The sequence below is a fragment of the Globicephala melas genome, chromosome 8 (assembly GCF_963455315.2).
Source record: "Globicephala melas chromosome 8, mGloMel1.2, whole genome shotgun sequence".
NCBI classification, from domain to species: domain Eukaryota; kingdom Metazoa; phylum Chordata; class Mammalia; order Artiodactyla; family Delphinidae; genus Globicephala; species Globicephala melas.
In genome coordinates this window covers 64124599-64149565 of record NC_083321.1, presented here as the reverse complement: position 1 = coordinate 64149565, position 24967 = coordinate 64124599, and the positions used below count along the sequence as shown (strand labels likewise).

At 41.1% G+C, this 24967-nt stretch overlaps 1 protein-coding gene across 1 annotated transcript in view; it reads left to right on the top strand.

Annotated features, from left to right (window-relative positions):
* The window catches only part of RAB38 (RAB38, member RAS oncogene family), a 70154-nt gene that overhangs the window by 13928 nt on the left and 31259 nt on the right, over window positions 1-24967 (top strand). Inside the window, exon 2 of the mRNA XM_030835859.2 lies at window positions 9382-9662. Within this exon, the coding sequence (XP_030691719.1) occupies window positions 9382-9662 (281 nt within the window). The remainder of the gene's footprint in view (window positions 1-9381; window positions 9663-24967) is intronic.

The window sequence follows — 24967 nt, the reverse complement described above, 5'->3', positions numbered from 1 at the left end:
ACACACACACACACACAGCTTTAAATTTAAATTTAGAATTTAATGAGAATATTTTCAAAGTTTAATTTAAAAATAGATCACTGTAACCCAGCCACCCTTGCTGTCTATAATGCTATTGCTTATGGACCCTAAGAAACCAATCGTTACTTTTTATGCCATCCTGTTCTCTTGCACAATCTAGCTAAACTCAATACACTGCATCTGGCTTTACCTTCTTGTTAAGTAGAGACAAGACTTGCCTATGAGACGTGACAACCAGTAGTAAGATGAAATGAGAGCCACTGTTTATAGGGGAACTAAAGAAATTGTGGAGAGGCGCTTCTGAACCGGGGACAGATATTTTTCAGAGTGGATTTTAAGAATGAGCAGGAGTTTAGTACGCATGGAAAGTAAATGAGTTGGATTAGAGATCTTGCTTTATTCATTCCACTCCTCTCTCTGCTGGGGCTCCCTTTCACAAATAAGAAATCAATATTAATTGCTACTTTATTATGTAAAGAGTACTTGTATTACCAGTTCCATTTTATTTCGCAAGACCATTGTGAGCACCGACAGAGAGGCTCTCAGAGTGCATGTGCTAGGGAGAGATAGGGGACAGTTTTGGAGGAATTCAACAGTGGGCTCAAGGAGTCTACAGCGTAACCGGGGACATGGTCTGCGGAGGTTTGCAGCACATAAAAAGCAGTATGAGGCAGGGCCTGACTGAATGGGCGAGCAAGTGATACATTCAGTCAGCGCTGTGTGAGTATAGGGGAGGAAAGAATTGAGCCCGGGGCCAAGTAGTCAGAAAACGCTACAAGAAGGTGGGGTTTGGTACAACCTTGAAGTATAGGTAGGATTTAGTTAGGCAGAGAATCAGAGGTAGGGTGTGTTCCAGTGAGGATAGGAGTGCCGTGGAATGAGTGTGAATGAAAGCAAGAGGCAGAATTTAGCAGAGGCTACCAAGGCATAGTTTGGGGCAGGACGCTGACCTCGGTCTGAGGATTAGCCTTTAACTTGTAGATCGAGGTGTGCAACCTTAAAAATCCCATAGGAGCCCAGAGGGTAAAATAAATGAACTCTTTTCTCTACCGGGCCAACATTTGTTTATCTTTCGAGGTCCTCTCTGAAAAACTCTGTTCTCACTCTGGACCACGCAAGCTACTGCTCCCTGTTTCCCTAGGAAATGGGCACAAAACTTCCCCTCAATCCTGGCTCCCATTTTGTTTTTCCATAAAACGTCACATCCAGCTAGAGGGATGTATTAAGAGTGAGGCCAAGTGTGTTAAAGAGTATTTTGATGCGAAGAAACAATCATGGGATCCTACGTAACCATCTATAAGAGACTTAGCGTAAGAAAAATGGATCAATAGCAATGATTTATTTTAAAATAAAACTATATACATTTCATTGAATTCTAAATATTTTGTTAGAATTATTTTAATAAAATGGATATAGATACATACATTTAAATTTAGAGCAGTTTTTTGTGGTATCTAGCAATGTCAAAGGAATAGTATCTCAGCCGGCTTTTTTTCTTTAACACTGAGTGTTTGGTACTGATCAGCGCAAATGAACTTGACAACATTATTCATATAATGCAGACCCTGGATTTCTGAATATTCTGAGTTTTTAAGACATTCCAATATTTGTATTTATTTTCCAATTTATAACTGTTGGGAAATAGCTCAAATTGCTTTAAATCTTGTGTGGGTCCCATAACATGTTCGCCGCCTAACCTCCAAATTTTGGCATCTGTTTTAGGCAGTAGTGAGTTTAAGTAGGCAAATGATAGGGTGAAAAGAGGGCTTTGGGTGGTGAATCTGGCAGAGGTGTACAGAAATTAAAATACAAAGTAAATCTCCAGTCCTGACCCCCCGCCCTGGAACTTCAGACCCCTCTATCCAGCTGCCTATTCGACGTATCTATGTAACAGACATCTCAAACCTAACATGTCAAAGTCCCAGTCTACTTCCACAAAACCTGTGTCTCCAAAAGCCTACTCCATCTCAGCTAATGGCAACTCCATATTTTCAAAAATTCAGGTCAAAAGCTTGTGGGTCATGCTTGAATCATCTCATAATTTATAGCCCACCTATCTTCTCTATCTCCAAATATATCTGGAAAACCACCAATCTGGACCATCCTCACCACTACCACTTTGGTCCACATCATTATCTCTTGCCTGGATTATGGTTTCCCTACTTCCGACCTTGACTAAGTCATTCCTCAATGCAGCAGCCACAGTTATCCACTTGCTTCTGTCAGTTCATGTTTCTCATCTGCTCACAATCGTTCCGTGCTTTCTTCTTTCATCCAGAATAAAAGGCAGCATCAGTATAATAGCCTGAAACCGTCTACAGTCTGGATCCTGTGATCTGCCTGCCTCATCACAGGCTACTCCTCCCCTTGCTCTGCCCTCTCCAGCCAACAGTCTCCTTGCTGTTCTCCACATGCTGGCCAGACACGTCTGTGCCTCTGCATCTCTGTACTTGCCATTCCCTCTATCTAAAGCCCTCTTCTCCTAAACATCCATATGACTTGTTCCTTTACCTCTTTTTAGTCTTTACTCAAATGATAACCTTCTTAGTGAGCCATCCATCCATCCTACTTAACTGTACCCTCGCCTCCAGCATACCTGTTTCTCCTTTGCTGCTTTATTTTTCTCCGTAGTACTTTTTACCAGATAATGTAATGTTATACGTATCTTACTTTTTTGTTTACTGTTGATCTGTTTTTACTAGAATGTAAGCTTCATGAGGGCAACGATTTTTGTTTTTTCTTAGTTGCTGATTTTTTCTAGTTGCATGTTTCTAGTGTCTGGAAATTAATTGGAGTTCAAAATATTGTGTTAGATGAATGAAAGAAATGAGGTGAGATGAGACAAACTTAAAGTGATTTCACTGGGAGTGGAAAGAAAGTGATGATTGCTAGTGACATGGCAGAGGATGACTCTTAAAGACTTGTTAAGCCTGCCAGTAATCATTGGGAGGGAGTAAAGAATTAGGGGTTATTTCTTCAGTCAGCAAAGAGGTCTTACTGAACACTTACGGGGCACACAGGGCAGTGTTTGTCAGGGGGCTGCAGAAACTTGGTCTGGCTAGGGAGAGAGGTTGGCAGTTTTGTAGGGGAAGATTACACAAGGTTAATTCTAGAATAGAAGCCTAGATGACTTGGAAAAATGGTGATCGATTGACACTTTTCTGTCGCTGGTTTGGTGGAGCAAAGAAGTGAGGAGAGAAGATGAAAAAGTTTCAGAACTACTGCCAGAGGGTCAGATGGGCTCTTAAAAAATGGAGAAAACTTTTCTTACCAGGTTGTCGGCCTGACTCTGATCCTAGTCTGGTGGGTTTCCCTGAGCCTTCAAAACCAGCTTACGCCACTATAAGTTCAGTGGCCATTTGATCATCATAGCAATTGGATAGTTTTTTTTTCCTTCAGATCCTTGTTCAAAACTCATATTTACTTTTGGTTTTATTTTCCTGCTTTTCAGACCATTACTGTCTAGAAATAAAGAGCATGCCTTGGTGGTACTTCCAGCTCTACTGATTGTGCCATGACCCCAAAAATATATGTTTAGAATACAGTAAACTGATTCCAAGAGATTATTTCTTAAGAGGATGAGAATGATTACAAAAACATAACATTCCAGTCTGAAACTCGTTGCAACAGATATGCACATAACCTTGTTAGAATAATGTTAATTTTCTCCATCAGTGAACATCTATTGATTATTTGCTGAAAACAAGAGCAGAATATAAAGTGCATCAGTATGCGGCATTGGCTCATGAATACAAGACAACGCTGTATTTTAGAGGAAGGAGGAATCTTAATTTCAGTTTATTTCTACTGTAGTGTCGTGAGCTATACCATATCCAAAACGTGGAGAAACAGGCCGCGGATATACAACCTTAAAATGTGACCAACCTGTTTTCCAGGTTTTTCCAATGCCAAGGTGGAGAGAGAAGCATGAAGACACAGCATGATAAGAGTGAATGGAATAGGATAAAGGAAATGCTATGGGGTCGTGAAGAAGGGAGCCATGGTTCCAGCTGGCAGGATGTGTGAGGTTTCAGGGCACAATGATAGGCTGCATAGGATTTGATTGAAGGGGAGAGGGGAGATGGGGAGGCAATTCAGGCTTTGGGAACAGAGCTGCAAAAAGGCAAGAAAAGCCAGGGAGTAATGCAGGATGTGTTTCAGGAAGGACAAGTAGTCCAGTGCGGCTTGCCTGTGGAACACTCTGAAGGAAGGGACAGGAGAGGAGTTTGAAAGGGTGGTTGGGCCAAAGGCTCCAACTGTGTAGTCTTCATAGAAGTGTAATGTAGGAGTCATTGAAGGGCTGAAAGGGCAGAGCATCATGGTAATATTTATATATTATATTACATATAATATATTATATATACAATATATATATTATATTTATATAATATTTATATTTTGAAAGTGGATTCTGATAAGACTTCACCTAGGGAGGGCTTTAAAAAACAGTTTCCTGCGTCCCACACAAAACCAGTACAATAAGAATCTCTGAGGAGGATGCCCTGGGAATGGGTGGTCTGTAAATAGCTCAGATGATTTCTTTTCCCCCCTAGCTCTATTGAGATATAATTGACATATAACTTTGTGTAAGTTTAAGGTGTACAACATGATGACTTGCTATATTGTGAAACCATTACCACAGTGAGGTTAGTTAACATCTTTATCACGTCACCTAATTACCTTTTTGTATGTGTGTTTTGTAAGAACATATAAGACTTAGTCTTTCAGCAACTTTCTATTATGTAATACAGTATTGTTGACTATAGTCACCATGCTGTACATCAGATCCCCAGAATTTATTCATCTTACAGCTGGAAGTTTATACCCTTTGACCAACATCTCCCCATTTCTCCCATCCCCTAGCCTCTGGCAACCACTGTTCTACTCTCTGTTTTAATGAATTTTGACTGTTTATGGCATTTTTAGATTCCTCACATAAGTGAGATTGTACAGTATTTTTCTTCCTCTGACTTATTTCCTCAACATAATGCTCTCATAACATTTGCCCGTGTTGTTGCAAAAGGCAGGATTTCCTTCTTTTTTTATGACTGAATAACATTCTGTTGTACATGTATATAGTTGGTCCTCCGTATCTGCAGATTCCACATCTGCAGATACAGAGGGTGGGTGTACTAGGTCATTTTATCAGGGACTTGAGCACCCTAAGAGTTTTGTATCTTTAGTGGGTCCTGGAACCAATCCCCTGTGGATACTGAGAGACGACCACAGCACATTTTCTTTACGCATTCATCTGTCGATGGACATTTACGTTGTTTCTATGTCTTGGCTATTGTCACTAATGCTGCAAAGAACATAGGTGTGCAGATATCTCTTCAAGGCAGTGATTTCATTTCCTTTATATATACCCAGCAGGTGATTTTTTATGCTGCCTGAATGGCAACTGTCTAAAAACCTGTGTTATATTTACATTTATTTTAAGGGAAAGAGGGAGTGACAAAAATTGAGATGCTGAGAGCCCCAATTAGGAGCTTTCAGTGGTCCAAATGAGGAGCAATGAGGGCCTCAAGTGGATCAGTGGCAGTGCTGCTGGAGAGGAGGGGGCAAAGTCAAGAGCCCCCTTTGAAATGGAAGTGTTGATAGGATGTTGGAGACCCTTTGGATATGGGGATGAGGAAGGAGTTGGAAGATGACTTGAAGGTACCACTCTGGGTGGCATTGTGGATGGTGATGCTGTGAACCAGTGTGGGGAACACAGGAGGAATGGGAGGTAGAGAGCTGTATGCCTGCATACTGGGGAGGTTGATCAAAAGGGGTTGTCAGAGGTAATAATGAATTTAGTTTACGTATCCATTCCAGTTCCTTATTTTTGCCAATGAGCAAACGGAGGCTCAGAATGGTGAAGTGGCTGATCTGAGGTCACAGAGTTAGCTGGTTAATAGAAAACCCTCTTGTTGTTTTTATGTTGTCTAGAAGGTACACTGCTTGGTTATGCCCGCAGAGAGCATCCGGATAGTACTAATTATCAAGTGAAAAATATTAAATACACGCTATGGCTATGTTGCTGGTGTATGTTTTTAGCTGAGTCCATGACACCAAATGGGCCACTTCATGCAGTTGGAACAGAGGACCAGATGTTGATTTAATGGTGGTATCATAGGGGTAGAAGGCATGAAAACAGAAAGGGGCTGTAGGGATCGGCCAGCATAACTTCATTTTACAGATGAGAAAACTGAGTCTCAGGGAGAGAAATACAGTTGTCTAAGACTGCACTGGTAACGAGGGATTAAAATGAAGATGCCCTGTCTTCTGACCCATCAATTTAGTGCCTCCTGTGGGAGGTTATCCAAATTATTACCACAAGCTTTGTACTAACGTTTGTGAGGCAATTGATTGCTCTGTCGTTTAATATCCCTTGAGGCTGAGAACTGAATCATGAGCCGCATCTACAGGGCTATGGAGTGTGTGCTTAGAGACTACAAGAAATGGGGACTTACATGGTGACCTGGATCATTTTTGGTCCATGCATCCAGTATAACACTTCTTAGTTTAGAAGTTCCTCAAGGACAAAAATTCTGTATCTGCAGCACAAAGCACAGAACCTGGATCGTATTATTCAGTAAATGTGTGTCGAATCAGTGATTTAACTCAAATGGCATTTTTTTGAACTACAGTCTTTTTTTTTTTTTTAACGTAAATCACCTATGATAGTTTCATCAGGTCTGTACTTTGTCCATATGTAGGCACTCACGAAGAGTCACATGGTTGTCATTCTTTTCTTAAGAAACAGCAGACAGCGCTGTCAGCTGACAAAGGCAGGATAAAATGAGTGCTGGAAAGGCCCTGGGCTGAATGTGACCTCTTGCTGGAATGCCAAAAATACAAACTTTCCAAGTCTCCTGGCCCAGTGACCTCAATATACAAAGGTCTTTTCTTTCTAGAAACAAACTTTTTTCTTCCTGTTTCTGATCTGACACACATACCCTCACAAACTCAAACACACGCACACAATCCCTATGAAGGTATAAGCCTATAGTGTGCTTTTTTGCATAGTCTTAAAAATGACCTTTTGCCGTATATTTGAAATGTAAAATCTTTCTTCTTGAGGGCTGCCTTACTCTACTATGAAAACCCCTGGACAAGCAGATTATTGAATAACCCATGACTTTGCCCTTCATCTGATTAGTTCCCTGAAAGGGATCATAAGACATCCTTAAAAAGCCTAGAGGCCTTCAGAGTTCTGAATGATAACAGAGGGCCTTTTTCCCCTATCTTCCTGAAATGTCATGGACACCCTGATCAGTATCAAAGGAAATCACTGTATGCATAAGGAACTAAAAAAAAAAATAAGGAAAACAATGAAATTAAGAACTCATTGGAAAAAATGAAAGTTCATCTGTGGGTTTTGTGTCATATGAGGAGTATGATACCACTTTCTTTCATTGACTAGATGACTGGGGGAAATTTTTTTAAATGCTAGTATAACCCATGTAAGAAATATTTTCGGATGGACATGAGCTGGCCCTGACAAAGTGTTCTTCTTTCAAGTGATACATGCTTGAGCACACAGGCTCACACACTAGGATAGGAAGCCTTGACCTTCATGCATTTTCATTAAGTGCTTACAGATCAGTTTCTCTTACAATCCACAATGCTAATGCCAGTGTGAACATGACCTACAAAAGAATTTGATAACTTGAATTAAAACTCACTGTCACAAAACCTTGAACGCAAACTTAAGTGTAAAGTGTTCTTAAAGGTTTGTTGACCTATATGTTCTTAGATACATGCCAGTTTCAGCATTTTATTTTTTAAGATAAGTTGACTTATTCAATACATACTTAACTTTGTTTTAATTTCTAAAACTTCATAAGACTCTGAACACAAAGAAATTCCCAAATCAGAATTAAAAAACTTTGGTCATGCCGTTCGGGAGTTTTGGGTTCAGAAAATATAAACCCAGTCTTCAACAGCTCCTGTCTTCAGCAACTATTAGTGGATAGACTTATAAGCAATAGGATTTTGTTCATTTTGGTTGACCAGCTCAAATTCCTGTAATTTTCTTTCATAAACTCTGGTCTAGAACTCTGATTTCACTACCTTTGTCATATTGTCTTTCATAATTTTTAACATGCTGAAGAAAGGGAGGGAAAACTCAAGTACCAACGAGTTGTAAGGGACTGTGCTGGATGTTTCCCATGTGTTAATTTAGTTCATCCACATAACAACCGTGGGAGGTGCATATTATTACTGCTATTTTGCAGATGAGGAAAGCTAAACTTAGTGTGTTTAAAATTTGCCAATATTCATTTAGAAAATTAAGAATCAGAGCAAAACTGATTCTAGTTGATTGGTCTAAGACTAATCCATTTATTTATTTCTTTGTTTGTTTATTTCTATGTCAGAGTGCTTTCCTTATCCCATAGACTGTAGACTAGTTAAGGGTATAGGCCCTCAAGTTCACTGTTGTAATCCTAGCATGTAGCTCAGAGACTGGCATTGATGCGTAAATATCTGTTATCTGTTCAGTTGAGTTGAATGGGACACTCCTGCTATATGCACTTGGGGGAGAGATAGTATTATAAGACTATGGCTCAGTGGTTAAGAGTATTCAATGTTGGTAAATGACTATGGGCTCTGGATTCAAAAAGCTCAGATTTGAATTGTAACTTCTTAAGCTTACCATCTGTATAAATTGAACAAGTTACTTAGCCATATTGGTCTCAATTTTGTCACTTTAAAATGGGCCTAATAATTGTACCTTAATGATTATTTATGGGAATCACATCACTGATGGTTAGTGAACATACAATAAATGCCAGCTATTACTGTTATCCTTGATTAACATTGACTGTGGATACCTTTGTAACATACTAATCTATCGTCCCACTAAAATGTAAGCTCCATCATGGTAGGGATTTTCATGTTTTAATCATTGTATCCCAAGTATTTAGAACAATGTTGTCCAATAGAACATTCTATGATAATGGAAACGTTCTCTCTTGGGGTGTCTAATACTGTAGGCACTAACCACCTGTGGTTATTGAACACTTGAAATGTAGCTAGCTAGTGTGACTGAGGAACTGAATTTTAAATTTTATTTATTTTTAATTAATTTAAACTGAAGTAACCACATGTGGCTAGTGGGATACTGTATTAGCAGAGTTCTGGACTGTTACATGGTACACAGACATTTCAATAAATACTTATTAAGTGAATGAATCCCCTCAGGACTCAAAGATCAACAGAGCTGCCTGACTTCATATTGAGTGCATTCTTTAGAGATAAGCAATGAAGCACTTTACTGAGTGGTCTGCTCATATGAGGTCTTATTAGGTTCCCATGTATGATTCAGTTTACAACTGTAATGTGTTTTTGATTTCTATTTCTTTTTGGTGATAGGTCAAGAAAGATTTGGAAACATGACGAGGGTCTATTACCGAGAAGCTATGGGTGCATTTATTGTCTTCGATGTCACCAGACCAGCTACATTTGAAGCAGTGACAAAGTGGAAAAATGATTTGGACTCCAAGTTAAGCCTCCCTAATGGCAAACCAGTGTCAGTGGTTTTGTTGGCCAACAAATGTGACCAGGGGAAAGATGTGCTCATGAACAATGGCCTCAAGATGGACCAGTTCTGCAAGGAGCATGGTTTCGTAGGATGGTTTGAAACATCAGCAAAGGTAATGTGACCTTAAAGGATAAACTTACTGTAGGCAAGATTCACAGAGAAAATGGCATATAATTATCGTCATGATCATCATGTTAATAGTGTGTGTTCGTTTAGCGATTTATAGTTCCCAAACTGCTTTCAGCGCTTTCTCATTTCAAGGGGATGAGTGGAGCTATGATCCACCATTTAAGATGACTGTGGCTAAGGCAGCAAAGCAACTTGGGCGTGATCACACCGATAATGTTTAATAACCGCGTTCCTTTACTGAGGGCTTATTTTGTGTCAGGCATGCTTCTTGTGCATTTTCTCATTTAGTCCTCACGGCAACCCTGTTAGGTGAGTGTGGTTCTAGAGTCAGTGAAAGAAATGGGCCTCACATTCAGTGTCACTGCTTCATTCAAGTACGAATTAGTTTACCCCAGCAGCACTTACGTTCTTCTGTCTGCTGGGGATTGGGCTTGGCCCTAGAAATGAAAAGATGGCGAGAACACAGAACTAGCACGCTGGCAATACTGGAAGAGTGGGGTGAGAGAGTAAATGGCAAATACCAACGTGAAGAGCGTAGTGTGGCTTGGTACTGTTCACTCTCCCGGGTGGCAGAGGAGTAGCAGGAAGTGGGGCAGCGTCAGGGCTGGAAGATGCAGAATCCCGTGCGGCATGGTGAGGGGTTTTACGCTTCCCATTAGGCCCCATGCTGTTATCTGACGTGTCGGAGGCACAATTTTTGCTCTACTCCCTTTTGTCTCTGTTTATATTTTTGTATCTCAGTATCAGAGAGAAAAATAGTATCATCCTATATTTTGAAAACTTTTTTAAAAAGCATGAATTAAAAGTAAATGGTTTACTACATTTTTCTGAGATTTTCTTGCACATATAAATATATATGCACATTTTACATTATTAAGATTGCATTCTGCATAGCTTTATATCACGATTTTTCCATTTTTATTTATTTGTGGAACACACGTATTGAATACTTGTGGAGCACAGGCACTGCGCTAGTTGTCTGGGATTCAGCTGTGAATAAGGTAGGCATTGTCTCTGCACTTATGGAAATTCACCCTTAGGACTTGTGAATATTTGTGCGCATCACCAGAGAATGGTTGGAAAATATAGCTTGAATATACATCATTCAAATAGGCTGGGGAGGAGCCTCTGACTGGTTTTACAGAGGGTAGAATGGTCAGATTTGCCCTGGGGACTATGGAAAGGTAGATTGGAGGCAATTAAACCTGGAGACAGAGCCACATGGTAGTTATTGTATTCTTACGGGAAAATGACAAAGCCTTGAATTAAGGTAATGGCTTTAGAGATTACAAAGAAAAACCTGATATGAGAATATCACTAAAGTGTAAACACCAGCAGGAGTAAGCAGCCACTTGGGGTGGGAGGTGATGGAGAAGGAGGAAAAGGTGGTGGTGCCTCTTTATTTTGTCATGGTTGGGATGTTCCTTCGTTTCAGCTGTTTCATGGAGAGTCTCAGTGCCTGCCTTCTCTCAGTGCTGTCTCTAAATTGGCCTTATGTTTAGAAATTTTTACTTCTCCGTTCCTTGTTTTCCTTCTTGAGGCCCCAGTGTGCTTGTATGTTTTTCCCCTTCTTTCCTTTTAAAATCCTTTGTTTCCCCTGTTTTTTTAGGATTTTTTCCCCTTTGGTTCAGGCCACAGTATCTGTCATTTTCTACTTCTTGGCTCTCGTTGAACCTTTCTGGTTTGTTTGTTTGAAGCATTTATTGTTGTAAAGAGAGACTGGTCAAGCAACATTCACAGATATGATTAAGTTATAGAAATTTAAGAAATATTATATTTTTAATAGACTGATTCTTGGATGTTAGTCCGGCTTTTTAAAATATTCCAAAATGTGGGTGAATTCATCCATTCACCTATTCCTTAGCCCCATACTTTGAAGCCTCCAGGCACAGGGGTAAAAGAGTAGAATTTTGGAGAACTCCTTTTCTTAATTGGTTATCTTACATCTGGAGGGCAGTCGACATTGAATGACTCATTTATTTTTTATTTTTTAATTTTTCTTGGAGTTTAGTTGATTTACAATGTTGTATTAGTTTCTGCTGTACCACAAAGTGAATCAGTTATACATATACATATATCCACTCTTTGTTAGGTTCTATTCCTATATAGGTCATTACTGAGTACTGAATAGAATTCTCTGTGCTATATAGTAGGTTCTTATTAGTTATCTATTTTATATATAGTATATAAATAGTATATATAGTATATAAATAGTATATATAGTGTGTATATGTCAATCCCAATCTCCCAATTTATCCCCTCCCTTCCCCCTTGGTAACCATAAGTTTGTTTTCTACATCTGTGATTCTGTTTCTGCTTTGTAATAGGTTCATTTGTACCATTTTTTTTAGATTCCGCATATAACCAATATTATATGACATTTGTCTTTCTCTGTCTGACTTACGTCACTCGGTATGACAATCTCTAGGTCCATCCATTGAATGACTCATATTTATATGTGGAGGGGAGTCTTCCATCATTCATTCATTCGACAAACATTATGGAACACCTGTTATGTACCAGGCACTGGGAATAGAGAAACTTACAAAACAGACAGAATCCTGACTTCATGTATAACAGTAACAACAGAACATAAGTAAAATCTGGGGGGGGAGGGAGGGCGGGGGGGCGGATGGATAGCCAGTAAGTGCTAACAGGAAAATAAAAGGAAGGAAGACACCTATAAATTTGTGGGGAGGGTTGAAATTGCTTGTGGGACAAAGGACGTTCTGGACATTTTCTTTCACCTCACTCTGACATTCCTTGCACAACAATTACAGTGTCAAACTCTGCTTAAGGGCATGATGTTCATTAACTTAAGGCCTGGCTGACCCGCCGTGTACTTAAATACTGGATTTCTAATCCTCTAAATCCCTGCAAGTGTAAACTTTGAAGAGAAGCTTTGTATGGAGAGAGGGTGGAGGGAATTTCACAAGGCACTGAACTGCTAATATGACCAAGAGGGTACAAGGCCTCATTGTGAAAGGTAGAACCCACATTTCTCTTTCCTCCAAACATACTGCTGTTGAAATTGTCCTTCTGAATGTCTTAATAGTGAAAATGGCTTCCCAGTGCCAAGTTAGTATTCAAAGTTGACACCTAGACACGCAGGAACAATACTGCAGCGTTGACAAGCTGGTGTGTCAAATGGTTCAAAAAGTCTTTTTTGAAAAAAGATCTCTGATAAAGCTCTACTTACTTTCCGAGGATAGGATTTCAGCATGTACAAAACAGAGGCCCAGATCAAACCGTCTGCCTGAAGCTAAGATGGCAGCATTCGGAGACAGCTACCAATTCATTTGTTGGTTACCTTTGGGATCAGGGAACATTTCCCATAAGATCTTTCTCTTAGAAAGTGAATCTCCTAACAACGAAAGTCCTCTGGAGTGACATCATAGTCAGTCTGGTGATAAACATCTGATTTCCTTTTTTTTACGTTTCCAAAACTTCTAATGAGCCAAAGTCCACAACGTCTGGCTTTGTCCTCATGGCCACATCCTGGAGAAATCCTGTGGATATATCAGCTCAGCCATACCTGAAGCTGAAACTAGCAGGGTGTTGAAGGAGTTTGTCACTGAGACCAGCCTCCTTCTTGCTGCTGACCTCACTGCCAAGGGAAATTCACCCTCTTGCTCTTCAATCTTCTAAAGAAACTTTCCACAAGAATTTTCCTGCCTGTGCTGTTGCTGGAATAATCGTGGTAGCCTCTGGCTGTGAATTAAGAGAGAAAAAATAAAAAATAAATGTATGCTAGCATCTCTGATTTTTCACATCATCTCTTCAAATTAAAAACCAAAGGAAAGAAAAGAAAAAGAGTCTCTCTTAAGTCAGATTTTCTTTAGTTTTCAACCTTTGCATTCTTTCCTTTTCTTAGCCGTGTTTAGTTGAATTCTGCCTGGGGATTCACTAGGGCCAGGAAATATATAACTGGGGTGATCATATGTCCCATTTTATGGAACATTCCTTGTTTATGCCTGTGGTCCTAGCATACTTATTAATAACCCCCCCATTTCTGGTCTGTAATTTAAGTTACACGGTCAGCCTATAGATCAGGAGCTCTGATACGTCTATCTCACTGTCCACATCATATTTAACTCTAATAATAGCTCTTTTATGCATTCCTGTGCCCAAGCTCAGTCTTTATAATATGTTTTGGCAGATTTGTCTATTTAGAATGAGGGCCCTGGTCTGCTCTTGTTGCTGCGTTCCCAAGATTGAGAATCCTGTCTTTCGGGTCCATCTCAATGGCTGATGGGGCCCCGAGACATTCTGACCCATTTACCTGGTGCTCTCTTGGTGCCCATTGCCTGAATCTCCACCAACTACTTCCTTTGGATTCACTTTATGGCCACATCCAACTACCTTTTAGAGTTGTTGTGAGATTAGGTGACAGAATGTACGTGGGGTCCCTGATGTGTTACATCTGATCCCACCACACACACATACCACATTATCTCTGTCACCTGTCCCCACAGCCCATCTGCCGGTCCGGGTGTCCCCATCTGTATCTGGCTCTGGTGCACACAATACATGCACTCAGAGGAAGGGTCTGTTTCTATATCTCAGCCCTTCCCAGGCTGCTCCATCCTGTTCTTATGCTGTAGGGTTCCCATGTGGTTGTGTTCAGAAACAGGACACCAGGAAAATGCCAGTGTAGATGGGAAGTAATGGGGCAAGTAGGATCTACCCAAGCGGTGATGAGAACAGCAATCACAGAGAGAACTGCAGTGCCCTCTAGTCATGCAGCCTCCACCTCATGCCCTACTCCAGGCAGATTTCCTTGTCTGTTTCTACCCTATTTATAGTGACTTTTAGACCCACCCTCTATCTCAGAATGTTCTAAGACCAATGGGTGCCCTAGAAGACACTTTCTAACATTAAACTCTATTGAAGTTTAGTCTCTTCCCTGGAGCTAAAAAGAAAGATGTTGATGTGTGTCCTGCTAAGGGAAGGAATATACCCACTAGTGTTCTCTGTAAGAAGTTATAGTTTTTAGACGGAGGAGTAGGTGTTTCACAGTGTAGTGGACATTTGTCATGTGTTTTGGGTTTCCAGTAACTGTTAAACACATTTGCTACCTTTGGGGAACTTCTAGTCATGCGAGGCTCCCCTCCCCAGGAAGAGTCCATAAAACTTTCTTCCTCTGCTTTATTTGCAGCTAGGGCACAGGCATATGACCTAGATTGCACAGATCATACTGATTCAGAAGTGAGCAACTAGAGGAAGAGGGTGCAATGCAGAACCCATTTTTTTCTGGGGAGGTCGGTGGCAGAAAAGACCTCCATCCTTGGGAGATAGTGGAGTTTGCTGAGTCCTATGCTTGACACAGAAACAGGATCACTGCTGGCCCCAGGAACAGATGCATTCAAGTTGAATTCCTTGGAGCTTTGCAGATCACAGGACCTAGTGCTCAGTGGTAGCTGGCAGCAGTGTCCTTATCACGCCTGTTCTACGTAGGATCTGAGTTTCTGGAAGCTTAGGCTCGATCCAGTTTCTCTAGACTACTGTTTCTGTAGCCTACTGAGTAATTCTGCAAGCTACCCAACATCCCTTGAATAAATGATTTCATGTTTAGCCAGCATCAGCTTCTGAATCTTGCGACTGAGAATCTGGATTAATATACATGTTCAAATGCATTTAAGAAATCCAGCTTCAGGCTTCCCTGGTGGCGCAGTGGTTGGGAGTCCGCCTGCCGATGCAGGGGACACGGGTTCGTGCCCCGGTCCGGGAAGATCCCACATGCCGCAGAGAGGCTGGGCCCGTGAGCCATGGCCGCTGAGCCTGCGCGTCCGGAGCCTGTGCTCCGCAACGGGAGAGGCCACAACAGTGAGAGTCCCACGTACCGCAAAAAAAACAAAAAAACAAACAAAAAAAAGAAATCCAGCTTCACTGTCCCCCTTGCTGTAGGACTTCTCAGGCCTTTGATATCCTATGTACATTCTGAACCTCCAGTAATAAAAATGAATATGTTTCTTGCTGTTTGCTGTACGTTAACTTTGTGTACAGATTTTTACGTGTATGAACTCATTCAGTCCTTAGCATGATCCTATAGAATAGGTTATTATTATTGTTACCATTTAAAAAAAAGTTGAGACTTAGGTGATTTCCCTAAAACCATAGAGTTACCACCTTATTTCTTTGATTCTAACTTATGCTTTTTGTTCCTTCCTACATTAACATTTCAGAATCAAGGTATGTCCTCTAGTCAGTGTGTATCTCTAAAATGATGGTGTGTCATACATATAATAGTTTTTTTCACCATCTCCTCCAAAAGGGGACTATACCATGCAGCAGTTTGTAAATGTTTCTGGCCACATAGAACACTTAACAAACTAATAGAACATGCTTAGGAAATACTGGCCTAGAATTATCTTTTAAAGGGAAAGTTTTCTGTCTTCCATTGTTTAGTGAGCTTTTTCCATTATTATTTTTAAATTGCTATGAAAGCTAAAATATGCAGCAGTTAATTAGCTAGTTTTCTAGAAGCTGCTTGAAGGGTAGGATCACACATCATATCTTCTTATAGGCTTTTAGAAGACATACATAATGCATTTATACAAACTGGAAATGCATAGATAATTGCACTTGAGTATGGGTAGACAGTTATTCTAAGTCCTTTTTAAATCATTTTTTAAAAATCTTTTTATTTTTAAGTTGGGTAGTAGGCCATTTCTGGTTACTCCCAATTTTTAAATGTCAATCCATGAAAAAATTCTTGATATCACTGGTGCATTCATTGATTCAACACAATTTGTATTGAATGACTATTCAGGTCTGTGCTGTGAACAATGTGTATTAAGCCTTTTCTGGATTCAGAGCATACTGTTAGGTGCCTGTTCCTCTTAAAATGCCAGAATTCCCTAAGGGAAGTAGATAGGCCACGTTTTAGGCATCCATCTCCAAAGACTTTAGATGGGGTTGTAGGATGTGCCTCCCCTGACTTAACTGGGACACAGCACATTTAACCTTATTTTTTTAGCCGATCTGCTTAGAGCTAGTTGTACTTAGGAACGTAAAAGGAAGGGCCCAACCTAAAAATGCAAAACCAGAGCAAAGTTAGAAGGTATCATTAAAGGAAATGATGGCAATGGTTAATAGTCATGATCATTTCATATAATGACCACTAGTGTGTAGTACAACTGTTTGAATCATCGTTTTTGACAGATTCTTAATGCCCTGCATGAAAAATGGAATCATTTCTTGAAATTGAGAGTAGCTTAAGTACAAGAGTCTCAAATTCAAGCAACTCACCTGCTTAGGAATCAGTATAAATTAAGAATAACATTTTAATTTTTATCTTTAGCTAATTGGTTCTCCAGAGGTTTTCTAGGGCTGTGCTAATAATTTGCTAAATAATATGAGATCCAATTATAACTAAGACATTGTAGGAAAATAGAAACAGACCCTCAGAGGCTATAACCACAGCTTGGTGTGCAGGAGGCAGGAGTTGCATTTGTCATCCTCGCCTGCGTGGTTCACATTTTCATTACCTACAGCGCAGGCCCTTCCTGTTTCGTGCTTAGACAACTTTAAATAGTCTCCAGACCTCGCTCATGGTAGTCTGTACAGCATGGTGCTAAAAACTCAACCTACCCAAGGAATCACTTTGATTTCATTACAGTCTAGTTCAAGAATCTTCTGTAAGCTCTACTTCTTGATTCAGATTTAGACACATAAGAATGTAAATTGATACAGTCACTATGGAGAACAGTATGGAGGTTCCTTAAAAAACTAAAAATAGAACTACCATATGACCCAGCAATCCCACTACTGGGCATATACCCAGAGAAAACCATAATTCAAAAGGAGACATGTACCACAATGTTCATCGCAACACTATTTACAGTAGCCAGGACATGGAAGCTACCTAAGTGTCCATCGACAGATGAATGGATAAAGAAAATGTGGCACATATATACAATGGAATATTACTCAGCCATAAAAAGAAACAAAATTGAGATATTTGTAGTGAGGTAGATGGACCTAGAATCTGTCATACAGAATGAAGCAAGTCAGAAAGAGAAAAACAAATACCATATGGTGACACATATGGAATCTAAAAAAAAAAATGGTACTGATGAACCTAGGGGTAGGACAGGAATAAAGGCGCAGATGTAGAGAATGGACTTGAGGACACAGGGAGGGGGAAGGGTAAGCTGGGACGAAGTGAGAGAGTGGCATTGACATACATACACTATGAATTGTAAAATAGATACCTAGTGGGAAGCAGCCGCATAGCACGGGGAGATCAGCTTGGTGCTTTGTGACCACCTAGAGGGGTGGGATAGGGAGGGTGGGAGGGAGATGCAAGAGGGAGGAGATAGGGGGACATACGTATATGTATAACTGATTCACTTTGTTATGCAGCAGAAACTAACACACCATTGTAAAGCAATTATACTCCAATAGAGATGTTAAAAAAAACAAAACAAAACAAATTTAGGCACCTGAAAAAAGGAGTTAGCAAGCTATTACCTGTGGGCCAAATGTGGCCTGCCCTTATTTCATAAAGTGTTATTAGAACACAGCCATGCTCATTGGTGCACATGTTATCAATGGGTGCTTTTCCATTACATCTGCAGAGTTGAGTAGTTGCAACAGAGGCCCAATGGCTTTCAAAGCCTGAACTCTTTACCATCCAATCTGGCCATCTACTCATTAAAGTTTGCCACTGATGTCTTACAATAGCATTAGCTTCTCTTTTGTGCTTGTGGCTTTACATGCAATAGCTCATCCTTGAAACAGTCTTGTAAGTACTTTTATTAGTCCTGTTTTACAGATGAGGGGATTAAAGTTTAAATTGGAGAACATAAATGACTAGTAAAGATCTCATAGTTGGTAGGTAGTAAAGTTGGGATTTCAAGGCAGATGTGCTCAGAGTACACCCAATCACCACACTGCACTATCGTATAGCCTTTTCCAACCTGGCCTAATTATACAATAACTATTTATGATAAACGGTTGACCAGGGATTGAGATAGACAGATAGATAGATAAGGTAAAATGTAGCCCGGTCTCAAAGTTTAAAGTCTAATGACACGTACAGAGACATGTAAATAGGTCTTCCAGGAAATGTAACAAAGTAGAGCAATTCACCTGGAATCATTGAAGGGACTGAATAATGAAGGGGCCTTTGCTCGCATGTACATTGCCAGCCACTTGCCTTTCCCTCATCTCCGTGCTTTTGTCCTGATATTCCCTTTGTATGGACTGTACAAGGCAGAGGCAGTTGCCATTCTTTGTTCATATTGTTTTGTCCAAACACATCCAGCTCTGGGTGTGAGACAGGAAAGGGAGAAACACCCCTGGATTTAGCAGTAGGGAGTCTTTAGTAATTAATCATCGGTGGGCTCAAAGATAAGACACCTTACTTTCCAAATATCTTCTACCTCACAGAGATTCACGAGAACAAGCCTACAAGGAATCTTTGTTTTCAGACAGGATCAAGACAGAGCTCATCCCTCCTCCAGAAAAGACCAGGCCCAATAAGGCACAGGCATATTTTTGTTAAATGATTGTTTTTAGTATTATTTAATTGTGCTTCTTAACAGGGGTGATCTTGTCAATGGCTAGAACTATTTTTGGTTGTCATAACTGATCGGGGAGAGGAGGGTGCTACTCACATCAAGTGGGTAGAGGCCAGGGATGTTGCTAAACGTCCTACAGTGCACAGCACACAGCCTCCCAACTCCCACCCCTCCAAAGAATGATTTGGCCCAAGATGTCAATGGTACTGAGACTGCGAAACCTCAGATGTCATGCTTTATGTTAGAATTTTCTAAATCCTCTAAAAGTTCCTGTTAGTTAGTTGGCAGTTTTAAGAAAAATCAAGTAGGGTGGTCTTTTGAGTTTTTTATGTTTACCAAATATGCAATTGTATGAAAAAAGTTAGGAGTTAATTCTTGCCAAATGATGACTGTTGTTAGATTGTGGGATGATTTTATTTTCATGTTTCTGGTTTCATGTAGGTGATTTTATTTTCATGTTTCTGGTTTCCATTTTTTAAAAAATGTGATTATATTGCTTTTACAATGACAGAGATAAAATTATAAATAAAGATATAAACAAATAATAAAAAGAAACTGTTGAGTCTTTGGGTTCAGGCTTCTCTAGTCTATTAAGGATTCTCTGCCCGAGGGTTTGATGCTAAGGGACATGGTTTGACACAAGGCAGAGTTTTGCCTTCTCTGTTCCCCACCCACCTAATACTTTAATCTCTGAATTTTAGCATTTCCAGTACTCATCTCCATGCCTTTTCACATGCAGTTCCTTCTGCCTCCATCCTTCTGTGGTCTTCGCCTTAGGAAATTCCAGATTTGCCACATCTTTGTTCTCTTCCTACCCACACCATATAGCCCCTACAGATTTCCTTAAGGGACTTCCTCTCTCCCACCTACATGTCTGGGGCACCAGTTAGATAGCTAACTGTTGGGCCGGCTTACATGATGTGGCTCAGGCCTCTCTTCTAATGGATGGGCATTGCTTAGAGAGATGAGGCAGGGTGTGAGTCGCTCTGAGTGATTGTATCTTTCTGGTCCCAGAAAAACAACCCTGTCCTCAGCTGGACCCAGGCTCTAGGATCACCGTGGATTTCTGAACCTGAGAAAGGGCCCTGAGAAGCACGGAGGGGCACTTTGGCAGAGTATGGCGAGTGTGGGCTTGGATGCCATGTAGATAGGGGTCAGGCTCTTGCCTCAGACCCAAAGCTATGTGGCTTTGGGCCAAACCCTTAATCATGCTGAGCTTCCATTTCTCATACGAAAAATGGAGATAATACTTTGTGGGGTAGTTATAAGAATCAGTGCTAATAAGCGTGAAATGCCTGGAAGATTAGTATGCAAGAAATGACTGGTCTTTCTAAAGAAAATATACATGCATGCAAAAATTGCTCTCAGTTTCAGGGGCTTCCCAGACAATCCTGCCCACTGAAGCATGGACCCTGTTCTAAAGCCAGCCCATGTGCCTTCAATTGCTTAATTCCTCTCTAATGGTATCTTTAGAAAAATGTGTTAGAATTAGGGGATTCCTGGAGAAAAAGTTCTATTCAGCTAGAGCAGGAATCCTTTGTTGGGGTAGAGTGTCAGAACCAGGATGAAGGGACCAGGGAGCCTTTTCTCCTCAGATTTTTGCAAAATGCCTCTGTCGATGGTACACTGCTGTCCACCGATCCCCTTTGAGGATCACTGTGTGTGATGAGAGATGTTGCCCCTGGGAGTGTGTTGCTCTTCTGCATGGTCTGGAAACAGGAACCAAAAGCAGGAAAAATGATGAGCTTAGTTAGAGGAAATTGGAGACTGAAGGGAGGGCGGTATAAGCTCTATTCTAAAGGACAGAAGAAGAGTTCAGAAGGACTTGATGAGTTTCCTGGTGCGTCTAAGAAAGGGAGCCAAAATTAGAGGTAGGGAGAGTCTGAAATCTTTGTAAGATTTCCATGTTTTCACTTTTTTTAAAATTTTATTTTATTTTTGGCTGTGTTGGGTCTTCATTTCTGTGCGAGGGCTTTCTCTAGTTGCGGCGAGCAGGGGCCACTCTTCATCGCGGTGCACGGGCCTCTCACTATCGCGGCCTCTCTTGTTGCGGAGCACAGGCTCCAGACGCGCAGGCTCAGTACTTGTGGCTCACGGGCCTAGTTGCTCCGCGGCATGTGGGATCTTCCCAGACCAGGGCTCGAACCCGTGTCCCCTGCATTGGCAGGCAGACTCTCAACCACTGCGCCACCAGGGAAGCCCCCATGTTTGCACTTTTAAAAAATCCTGTTCTAGCTCCCCATCATAATTATTTCTGTAAAAACCTTTTAAGGAAAAAAGGCCTATCTTTCAGAATTTCAAAGACGAGAGGATGCTTCTGAGGTCCTATCCTATCTTGAGCTTAATCTGCAGCAGAGGTGAGCTGTATGGAAAAGTGTAGGTGAAGGAGGATGGAAAAAGCAAGTAGAATCCTGGTGCCTTTGGGAATGAAAATATTGCCTGGGTGCAGTGGAGTTCAGATCATGACGGAATATGGTCTCTGGTCTTCACTAGTAGACCACAGTTCCCATTCCCAGACTCAGGGAATGATTAAATACAATCAGACTCTGCTTCTGGAGTCAGATTTCTTCCTGGATCTCTACCTGCAGCCGTGTCTTCTTTCCCAAACTTCAGACTTCCATGTCCCTCTGGATCTCTCCCTGGATCTCACCTAGATAACTCTTCAAATCCAATATGTTGGAAACTGAATTTATTAGCTCTTCTGCAAATCAGATCATCTGGTTAGGAGAACTTATATCCACCCAGACATCCAAGCCATATACCCATAGAAACAGGTTACTCATCCTTCAGAAACCCCAAGTTCCTGAGCAGAGAAACCCCCATAGTGAGGCTCTTCTCTGCCTCTCCAGGTCTATCCCTGGCTACTGCGTCCCTCCGTTCATCCCCTAGTGATACCAAACTGCATCAAGTTCACATCTCGGAATTCCCCCTTCCTGGAACATGCTTCCTACACTTATTCACCTGTCTGTCTTTCACTCTTCCATCAGAACTAGGCTCAAGCATCATCTATTACTGGCTCTCAGGTAGTCTCTCCTATCTCTTGCCACATATGTTAAACTTCTTTCTTTATGGACCTGGTCCCTGCGCTGCACTGTGAAATCCTCCTGGTTACCCACCAGCACGTTGGCTTGTACATGGTGGGTGACCACATGGTCAGTGTTTATTGGATGGAACAGAATGGTTTGCAGCACTGCTTTTCAAGCACTTATTCAGAGGATTCCTTTACCATATTATACTTTTCCCTGCCCCTTGTGGAGTATTTCTGTCCTTAGAGAACTATGAAGAAGGAGAAAACTTAATTTACTGCTGTATTTCCCAGGAGGACTCCACATTATGTAACTCCTTTTATCCAGAAAGCTCTCTAGACACTTTGCACAGCAGGGAGATTACAGTGCCCCACGGTGTGAAGCAGGAAGTAGAGAAGAAAAATGAAGATGAGGGAAGCAGTTCCCCTTAGTGCTTTGGGCCCAAACTGGGAACTGCAGGATTCTTTGTGTGGTGATTCTATATAGCATGCCGCCAGAAATCTGCCATCAGCCTGTAGATTTTATTAGCCAGCATATTCCTCCTTCACACCCGAGAACCAGCATTTAGTGGTTTCCTCCTCACTGAAATTCCCATAATCTGTTTTACATGCACCTCTTGTTTCAGCTACTGTCATTTGAGCTGCACACAATATCATATTTGTCCTTTTTTTAAACTAATAAACAGAGTCCCAGAGAGGCTTTTCAATGATTTTCATTGCAGAAATGAGGCCTAGACTTCAGATCTAGTCTAGAACTCTATGCAATGACGTGATTCTTGAACAGAGCTGTACATCAGGAACACCTGAGGAGCTTGTTAAAATGCACTGCAGATGCCTCGGCCCTACTCTCGGAGATGTCTGGAGGGGCATAGATCGTATGTTTTTGCAAAACAGCCCTTTGGTGATTTTGATGTGCACACTGGTTAAGATGCATTGTGTTAGACTTTGTTCACTCACTCATTCATTCATTTATTCATTCCTGGTGTATTCCTTGAATACCTACTGTGTATTCAGGTAGGCACTTTGCTAAGCACTGAGGCACTGGCGATAAAGGGCACAGTTTCTTCTCATTAAGAAGTTCTCAGTCTCCTGGAAGAAAACCCATAAAAATGAATAATTACAATACAGTAGGAAGTTCCATTAAAACTGGTGGATTCGCCATATGACCCAGCAATCCCACTACTGGGCATATACCCTGAGAAAACCATAATTCAAAAAGAGTCATGTACCACAGTGTTCATTGCAGCACTATTTACAATAGCCAGGACATGGAAGCAACCTAAGTGTCCGTCGACAGATGAATGGATAAAGAAGATGTGGCACGTATATACAATGGAATATTACTCAGCCATAAAAAGAAACAAAATTGAGTTATTTGTAGTGAGGTGGATGGACTTAGAGTCTGTCATACAGAGTGAAGTAAGTCAGAAAGAGAAAAACAAATACCGTATGCTAACACATGTATATGGAATCTAAAAAAAAAAAAAATGGTACTGAAGAACCTAGGGGCAGGACAGAAATAAAGTCGCAGACGTAGAGAATGGACTTAAGGATACAGGGAGGGGGAAGGGTAAGCTCGGATGAAGTGAGAGAGTGGCACGGACATATATACACTACCAAATGTAAAATAGCTAGTTAGTGGGAAGCAGTCTCATAGCACAGGGAGATCAGCTGGGTGCTTTGTGACCACCTAGAGGGGTGGGATAGGGAGGGTGGGAGGGAGACGCAAGAGGGAGGGGATATGGGGATATATGTATATGTACAGCTGATTCACTTTGTTATACAACAGCAACTAACACAGCAATGTAAAGCAATTATACTCCAATAGAGATGTTAAAAAAAAAAAACTGGTGGATTCTATAAGAGCTGTGAGAGCACTTGAAGAAGAAGGTGTTACCTCTACTTGAGAATGAGGCAACTTCCTTGATATTTGATCTGAGTCACCCAGGCTAAGAGAGTCCCCAAAGGAAGATCCAAGGGGACCACTGGGAGGAGCTCCTTTTTAACAGGTTTGTGCAGAGATGCATATGGAAGCCACCTTCAGGAATCTGTGGGTGTCTTAAAAAGCAAGGACAAGGCTTTTCATCTTTTTAAAACTTTTTCTTTTTAAGGTAGAGTTTATTAATTAATTTATTTATTTTTGCTGTGTTGGGTCTTCGTTTCTGTGCGAGGGCTTTCTCTAGTTGCAGCGAGTGGGGGCCACTCTTCATCACGGTGCGCGGGCCGCTCACTATTGCGGCCTCTCTTGTTGCAGAGCACAGGCTCCAGACGCGCAGGCTCAGTAGTTGTGGCTCACGGGCCCAGTTGCTCCGCGGCATGTGGGATCCTCCCAGACCAGGGCTTGAACACGTGTCCCCTGCATTAGCAGGCAGATTCTCAACCACTGCGCCACCAGGGAAGCCTGATGAGCTGAGTAGTTGCAACTACTCAGAGTTGAGTAGTTGCAACAGAGGCCCATTGGCTTTCAAAGCCTGAACTCTTTACTTTTACCTCTTTTATTGAAATAGAGTTGATTTACAGTGTTGTACTATTTACAATAGCCAAGGCATGGAAGCAACCTAAGTGTCCATCAACGGATGAATGGATAAAGAATATGTGGCACATATATACAATGGAATATCACTCAGCCATAAAAAGAAATGAAATAATGCCATTTGCAGCAACATGGATGGACCTAAAGATGATCATACTAAGTGAAGTGAGCCAGAGAAAAACAAATATCTTTATCCTAAGATA